The sequence below is a fragment of the Nematolebias whitei genome, chromosome 14, assembly GCF_014905685.2.
Source record: "Nematolebias whitei isolate Nwh7 chromosome 14, NemWhi1, whole genome shotgun sequence".
NCBI classification, from domain to species: domain Eukaryota; kingdom Metazoa; phylum Chordata; class Actinopteri; order Cyprinodontiformes; family Rivulidae; genus Nematolebias; species Nematolebias whitei.
In genome coordinates, this window is record NC_056511.1 from 12,581,654 (window position 1) to 12,589,822 (window position 8,169).

At 45.3% G+C, this 8,169-nt stretch overlaps 1 protein-coding gene across 1 annotated transcript in view; it reads right to left on the bottom strand.

Annotated features, from left to right (window-relative positions):
- stk32a (serine/threonine kinase 32A) overlaps positions 1-8,169 on the bottom strand; it is a 101,727-nt gene that overhangs the window by 24,654 nt on the left and 68,904 nt on the right. The window contains exons 9-10 of the mRNA XM_037688263.1: positions 1,715-1,720; positions 50-85 (exon numbers count right to left, since the gene is read on the bottom strand). Of these exons, the coding sequence (XP_037544191.1) occupies positions 50-85; positions 1,715-1,720 (42 nt within the window). The remainder of the gene's footprint in view (positions 1-49; positions 86-1,714; positions 1,721-8,169) is intronic.

Genomic DNA, 8,169 nt, shown 5'->3' on the forward strand with positions numbered 1-8,169 from the left:
TTCTTTCTGCTACTCCATTGGCTTGAGGTGTGTAAGGAGGCGAATAAACGCGCATGACCCCAAAAGTCTGACACCAGTGATCCACCTGTGCATTGCGGAAGTGCGTCCCATTATCGGTTCTCAACTCTTTTGGAACTCCTAACGACCCACAGACCTGTTCCAGCATACTAACAATACTGTTGCCATTAGCTTTTCTAGCTGGTTTCACCACCACGTACCCTGACATTGAGTCTACTAGCACTAGAAGGTATTTCTCTCCCTTCTTGCCTGTAACTCCCATAGGTCCAGCTACATCCATGCATACTGAACCCCATGGTGTGGTACTCTTGATGGTCTGTCCATCCACTCGGTGCCCTCGCCTTCCTGCGTTGTATTGACCACATACATCACAGTTTTGCAACACCTTGCGGACCTGTTTCAACGGGATCCTGAGCTCCTGACACTCCAACTCCTTACGTGTGGGTTGTACGCCTGCATGACCTAGACCCTCATGCACGCTCCGTACAACCTGCTCCACGTACTTCTCTGGGACCCTCCGACCTTCGGAGGTTCTGTCCCACTCCTCGATCCCGACAAAGACTATTTTCCTCTGCTGTACATAGCGGTCAACTTCTTCGTTGCCTTGCCAGTATTTTCCCTCTCTGGTGTGGGCTTTCTGGTGCTCTACTTCTAACTTCAGATTTAGCCTGATCTCAGCTATTTTCTTCCACAAGTCATGGTGAGCTACCACTTTGCCCTTCGCACTTTCAAATCCATTTTCTTCCCAGATGGCTAGATCCTCATTTAGAGCTTGTGCACAATAGTGGCTGTCTGTCACTATTTTAGCTGTTCTTATTTTCTTGTGAGTTAATTCTAGCAGCCCTTCGAGTACTGCCGTAACTTCGCCTGTTTGTGCACTACCCTGTACTCTCCCCCTTCTACGGCAGCACTCGTTCCCCTGATATTTGAGGATAAATCCCCAATGTGCTACCTGATCTGACCCTTTTTTGGATCCATCTGTGTAGAGAGTCCAGTCGTGCTGCTTCGGTTCTTCGGGCACTTCTTTGGCTGCTTTTTTACTCACTGGCTGTGCAGGGCCTATCTCCAAATCGGGGTCTAATAGAATATCTTCCCATCTACCCCACCTTGTGTTAGTAGCCTTGGTACTTTCTATTGTCCCTTTTCTGAGATACTTGTGCACTTGGCTTTGTGTCACCACTCTAATAGGCTGCCCCTGGGCTAAATCTTTTAATGTCCCCCAGTATCTAGCAAGCACTGCTAGCTCTTTTTCTTCCTGAGGAAACTTTTTCTCTACTGAGGTCAAGGTGTAACTCCATAGAGTAACTAATCCACCGTTTTCGTTCTTCACGGCTATCATGGCATCATCACTGTCGCAGCTGACTTCAGCTATGAGTTTTGTCATTAGGCTTCTTGGTTCTAGCCTTACTGCTTCCTGAATCTTTTTCCTAAGTTCTTCTAAGTTCTGTTGGTTCTCTGCTGTCCAGACCCATGATTTTTTGCTATCTTGACTGTCATTCTCTTTTTTCTTTAGACAGGCATACAGTGGTTTAGCATATCTCTGATAGTTAGGGACATGATCTCTCACATAATTACACAGTCCTAAGATCTTCTGTAGGTCGTTCTCTGACTCAGGAGGCTGAATTTGTTCGAGTTTCTCCCTATACCCTTCTGAGAGTCCTAGGTCTGCTGTCACTTGAAACCCTAAATAATTAACTTGGAACTGTCCAAGCTGGCATTTTTTCAAATTCAGTTTCAATCCTGCTTCTGTGACTCGCTGCACCACTTTAGCTAACCTCTCCAGGTGCTCTTCCTCCGTGTCATCTGCGATAAACACATCGTCGATGTAAATTGTGGCGCCTAAGTCTTTGAGCACGTCCATCACGACCGACTGAAATACATTAGGAGAGTTTTTATATCCCTGCGGTAGCCGCTGCCAAACATAACTTTTTCCTTGGTGGGTAAAAGCTGTCTTTCCCTGTGATTGTTTTGCCAGCCTAAGAGAGAAAAATCCGTTTGCTAAATCAATGCAAGATTTGTACTTTTTCACTTGTAGAGTTTTCAGGGTGCCCTGCGGGTTGATTAAACTCGCTCTGTTGGCTACTGTTCGTCTGTTAAGGGCTTTGAAATTAATCACTGGTCGCCACCCTCCTCCTGCTGATTCGGGTTTCTTAACTGCTTGGATCGGGCTGTTAGTTATGGGGTTTGTTTCTTCCCTAATAATTCCTAACGCTCCTAATTCTTTCACAATTTTGTTCATTTCTTCAACTGCTCCGGGATTTAGAGGATATTGTCTTACAGGTGGGTGTACTCCTCCTTCGATTATATGCACAAACTTTGGGCCTAGATCCCCGCAATCATTTTTAAATCTGGCTATTGAGGCTTTCTCTAGTATTTGTTTTAACTTCTCTTTCCCAGCCGGGGAGAAGTCACTTTCATCTATTTTTTGTTTTGTCACTTCAGGGATATTTACAGGTTTATACCAGTCTTCGGACTCACTTTGTTTGTGTGTGAACCCTATTTTTACTAGCCTAGATTTTAACTTCTCTAACCTTCTATTTAAGGCTCTCCGATTCTTTTTTGGTTTCTTTAGTTCTTTCAGATCGGTAATTGTCATAAGGTTATAAGGCCCTTTTATCCACACAATTCCTTGCCATAACCCGTAAGGCATTGTTTCAATTTTTCCATTTGCTAACTGAACTGTCAGGTGTCCTACTGTTTTTAGGTTTTTGCGGGTCATAGACACCTCAGCCCCGGAATCTATTAGGTAAGGTTCTCCCTCCACTTTAGTGTAGATTTCGTCCCCCTCCCAATAGGCATCTTCCAGAGTGACCCGCAACCTATCTGCCATTATTTAGCTGGCCCTCCACTCCCTTTCTCACGGGATTCATGGAGGGCTCTTTTTTCTTCAGGGGTTAGTTTTGCATATTCTTCCGGGGGTAGGTATTTACCTCCTTTCTGTGGTGTGGAGATTGAGGCTGGAGCTGAAAATCGTTTTGGTTGTTGGTTCCTATATTGTGGCTCTGATTGCCTGGGTGGTCTCTCTCTGTACTGTGTCCCTTGCTGTCTCGGGGGCTGTTCTCTGTATTGTGGCTGTTGAGGGGCCTTTTGTGTCGGCTTTGGTGGTTTTTGACTTTGCCTGCTCTCACTTTTCTTCTTTTCTTCCCAGAACAGCTGCTCTAGGTCATACGATTTTACTGCCTGGTCTATCTGGGCGTCATTAGTTTCATGAGGCATTCTGGCAAAGGTGAGCTCTCCCCTTCTACCCTTGGATACGATCCTTAAGGCTTTAACATACCTTTTAGGGGGAATTACTTGTTTAAGTTGATACCAAACCGGGGTAAGGCGTTGGCCTTGATCCATGCGCATCCTAGCCCGCTGAATGTGAGAATCTTCGTCATCCATATCTTCCAGGACTAGTTTCTCATACTGGCTTTGAGCTGATTCTCCTTTACTCATTGGGTTTGTGGTGACATTACCTAGCCATAGCTTCTTTGCTGCATCACACTCAGTGGAACTAACTACCATGGGCCACACATCTTTGATGTATTCTTCAGTGGTCTCCTGGGGTTGTTTTTCTCTCACTAAGGTTTTCAGCTTTTTGTACTCACGGTAACTGTCAGTTTCTGGGCCTGTAGCTTGGTTTTGTCTAGCCTGCCCGGGCTCATGGGTTGGTTCAGGCACTTGGTACGGTGGGTTTGTCTCGGCCGGGTATGTATCATCTTCCTCATCGGCCGATATTTCATCTCGCAATTTCTTCTCTGTTTCTTGGGCATACTTGTAGGCTGTCTTTTTCATTCTTCTCAGCATCACATCATGTACTATCCCTAAATAAGCGGTCCTAAAGTTACTAGTTAGGGGTTTGTGGGCTGCCAATGTGGGGTATGAGGGCATCATCAAAATGTTGGCCCACTCTCCCAAAGTAGCTTTAACAGTCAGTTCCACTGTTTCTTCTGACCTGTCTGCCCATACTGGTGGAATGTCATAGTGATTTTGGCCAGCTTCAGGGATGTAAGTTCGACGCCCATCACTCGCCTGCACCGGGCCCCAACTCAAGTCCCTGGCTAACCTTTCTGATACTTTATGTACGTCCAGTATTTCTACTCCCTTCTTTTGTCCTTTCCTTTGTCCTATTCTTAAGGGCTTAACTGGACCGTCGTATTGGCCTGCTATGGATTCTAGACTGGCACTACCTTCGTCATCGGTGTCTTCCTGACTCGGGTCTACGTCTGGTTCTCCCTGAGAGCTCTCGTCGTCATCCTCCTCACTCTCTATGTTTAAGGGTTGTATTCTTGTTACTGTCTCTTTCTTTGGCTGTCCCTCTCGCGATTCTGCTCCGCTTCTGCGTCGTCTTGTGGTTGTATTTATCAGGTCATGTTCTGTAGATGAGGTCAGGGACATTTTTGACCCCTGAGGACTGATCCTTAACGGGTCTTCACTTTTCTTGGTTCCCTGTGATGATCCCGGTGTCGATGATTTTTCTGTGTGTTCTCTCCCTAACTTTAGGGGTTCTTTAATTGGTTTCTCTTCTCGTTTTGTCATTGCGGCCACCACCCTGGATTTTCGATCTTCATCTAGATGAGTGGGGGTCACTATAATCATTTCTTTTAAGTGGGCTTCTGCTGGCATGTCTTTGGCCAGGTACGTCATTGAATTGACCGCTATTCTCTCAGCTGTTTCCCACTGCAAATGGTGGGACCGGAGCCCATCTATTCCTATTACTATGCGCCTGAAGCCGAATTCTATGGCTCGGAACACTCCTTTCTGCAGAGCTTCTAACATTTCCTTGAGATACCTGGTCTCATCGGTTGCTTCTTTATAGCTTCGAATTGGGATGTGTATTATTGCATAGTACGGAGCATCAGCTCCACTGGTCATTCTTGTTTTTGGCTCTTCGCTATGTGGTCCACCGGTGAGTTGTTTTATTTCAACTTGGTACTCCCTACCGGCTACTTTCTTTAAAGCTTTTCTGTAGGTTGAGTTATGGATTTTGTACTTATGATTTGTAAACACCAGTAACGCATCTGCCTCTATAGACCATGGTGTCCCTATCACTTGGTATACTCGGGTACCATTTTGAAACTTCACACATTGAGTCTCTTTCGGGAGTGGTTCTAGGACCTGTTTGAGCCCTGCTGTTTGCCTAATTTTTTGTTTCTTTTGTGAATTTTCTTTTTCCCCTTCCTCTTGACTGTTTTCTGACTCAGGTTCTGGTTTTAAGTGTTTTACTTTAGCCTTCTTTTTCCCATAAGTTTTTTGGGTTTCTCCTGAGGGGTTCTGTTTAGGATTTTCTTGTTTAATCGGCTGGTTTTTTAGTGGTTCTGTTTGTTTCTGCTCTCGCATTCCTCGTAACCCCCTTTCTGCCCGCCCGGTTTCAGTGGTTTCGAGCCTCCCCATTCTGGCCACTATGCTTTGGGCGAGCAGGTCTAAGTTCTTGTCAACCTGTTTAAGATAGTCGTTACACCCTGAGCTGTCATTACTTTCTTCAGGTTCATTTTCCTTTTTGATCATACCTGCTAGTAATCTCAGTTGCTCTGCTCTGGTTTCCTCGTCTGTGTCAGAATGGTATTTGGGAGTTTCTCTGTACGTTTCTCTGTACGCGCTCAGGTTTGGAGTGGAGCTCACGAACGTGGGGGGGCGTTTAGAGGTTGAAGGGTAAGCTCCCTGCCATAGCCTTGTGCCTCCTGGGTATTCTCCTTCCCTTTTAATATCGAGGGGGGGTATATTCTTTAAAACTACATCCTCTGGTTCGCTTTGGTTTTCTTCATTTTCCGACGCTTCGGGGGTTTGTGCAATGGAGCTGTGCTCACTTTCAGGATCCATTTCTGATTTTTTCTCTTTTCTATACTCCCGCATCCTTGCCAATTCTTCTTCACACTCTTTATATTTTGCTGTTGCCCTGCATGTAGGGTTTGTGATATACCCATCTAATCCTGTCACTTTGGATATCATCTTTACTATGGGGTCATACTCGATTGAGGGGCTAATTACTGACACTATGGTCGTTTGTTTTTGTTTCTCTATTTGTTGCACCCACCATTGTAACCACGTTTTTACTTCTTTTTTTGATTTTGCTTCGCCTGGGTCTTTTACCACCACTGTTTGGACTCCCTTCCGGGCTGTCGTACAGCAAAACTTTCCTTTTTCTCTTATAAATTTTTCCAGTCCGTCCTCTAGTGCTTTTCCGTCTAGCAGGGGATTACTTTCTCTTAGTATTTCCTTCACTGCTGGACTCCAGGTATGATACCCTTTTCCATATAGGATGACTTCCGCCTTGGTTACTCCTACTGGTTTTTCTCCTGTTTTTTGTACCATTATCTTTTGGCCATCTGTTTTTCCTTCTACTGGCTTCTGTTCTTCTTGGCTCTCCTGAGCCGGCTCGTGTCTGTCTGGCTCTACGCTCGTAGATGCCCCTCCTGAGGCCATCGTTATGTCTTTTCTTGTCGGGTCAAGTTGGTCGGTCCTCAAAGTCTCCAGACTTTATCCTAACGTTTTGGACTAGGACAGACTAGCTGCTTACCTACGATTCTGGATTATGGTCAGTAACCCTCGTAAGCCTTCTACCCCTCCTCACTAGCCTCTAGTGATCTATTGGGGGTACTAACTGGGGGGTCTCCCAGTCACTGACAGCTCCTCACTCTCTAGAGCTGCTCTTCTGACGCCTATCAGTCCTCTGTAGCGCGTCCTCACTTCTGGGACTGTTCTGGTCCCATCTGGGGTGCCATGTCTGCTTTCCGGTGGGCAAGGTAACCACTGGAGATAGTGATAACACCCTTGCCCGCAACCTCTCCACCAAGGGGTCCTCGAGTCTACTTCAGCGCCGTGGTATTACCAGTAGCTGTCTAAAATAACCTCATTAAGGTTGCGGCGAGGTGATTCATCCAGAATATTAACGACCTTAAATCCGTGAGTCACACCCTAATCTCACTCTGTACCTCGATCCTTCAAGCAGCCGGGATGGATCTTCCAGTCCAGAGAAACTCGCGTTGTGGCCGCTCACCTCTCACTTTAGCGTTGCAATTGTTAACTGTTCTGGTAATCTTTAGAGCCCTGGCAACGGGCTCAAGGATGTTGTTTATCAGCTAGGAAACCTTTACAAAAACCTCCTATTATTGGTGTTGATAGATGAACCAAGCTTTACCATGTATTTAATTGATAAGAGTGAAATAAGAGTCCAAATTTATACATTTTGCTTTGCTTTTAATCAATAATTAGCGCATGGGTACAGCAACAGGCACGATTTTATAATGATTAAATTTTCATGAGTACATAGGATACACTTTCTTCCCTAACAAGGTGGTGACTGCTATCTGTGAAACTCTAAACCTCAAGAGCCCTTGAAGGGTTTTACAGATACTACCTTCACATAGACCTTTCACAACTCAAGCCAAAATATATTTTCTCTCAACTCTCTCATGAACCAGAAACACCTTCGAGCAAATCTTACCAGTAACCAATTTAGTACTCCCAAATTTGTTCTGTATGCTGTTCTTCCAATCTGATGAAATAATTTAATTAGAGCAGAGTAGGATTGAGGTCGTCCTCTTACCATGATTTTGAGGTGACCCTTAGTGAGTCACCATGGGGTAAGGGCAGATTTCCAGTTCTCTAGGGGAGAGACACTTGGCCGAATCCTCAAAGGCGAATAGGACTATCCAATTTAGAGAATCAGAGGCTTTGGACGGGCCCTAGGTCAAGCACAGAGCAGGAAACTCCCCCAGTTTCTGGGTTGATGAAGTAAAGCCAAAATCCAATCTCATGTTTAGTGAAGAAAAGAATTAACTCCCATCATCGTCCAAAAACTGGTATAATCCGACTCCTTTTTAGGGTCCCTCTGATTCGAAGAGTTTGTCCATCGCCTGTAGTCCTCTCTGCTCAGCTCCTCCAGTTCGTCTCCAACTGCATTGACCAACCTTTGTTCTGGTCAGTCTGTATTTAAAGACTTATTCATCCCCCCTCCTCTTAAGGAGGGGTTATGGAAAATTACATCATCTCTTTTCCAGTAACTTCTGTGCTGTTTTGCACCTCAACCGGTTTAGACCAGATTTCTGGGACTTTCCAGAACTTGTTTTGCTCAAAGATGAGTCATCCTTGTGACTTCTGGTACTTTCCAGAACTTGTTTTGCTCCAAGATGAGTCATCATGAGAGGAGTTGTTTTTAAACCTTGTGGC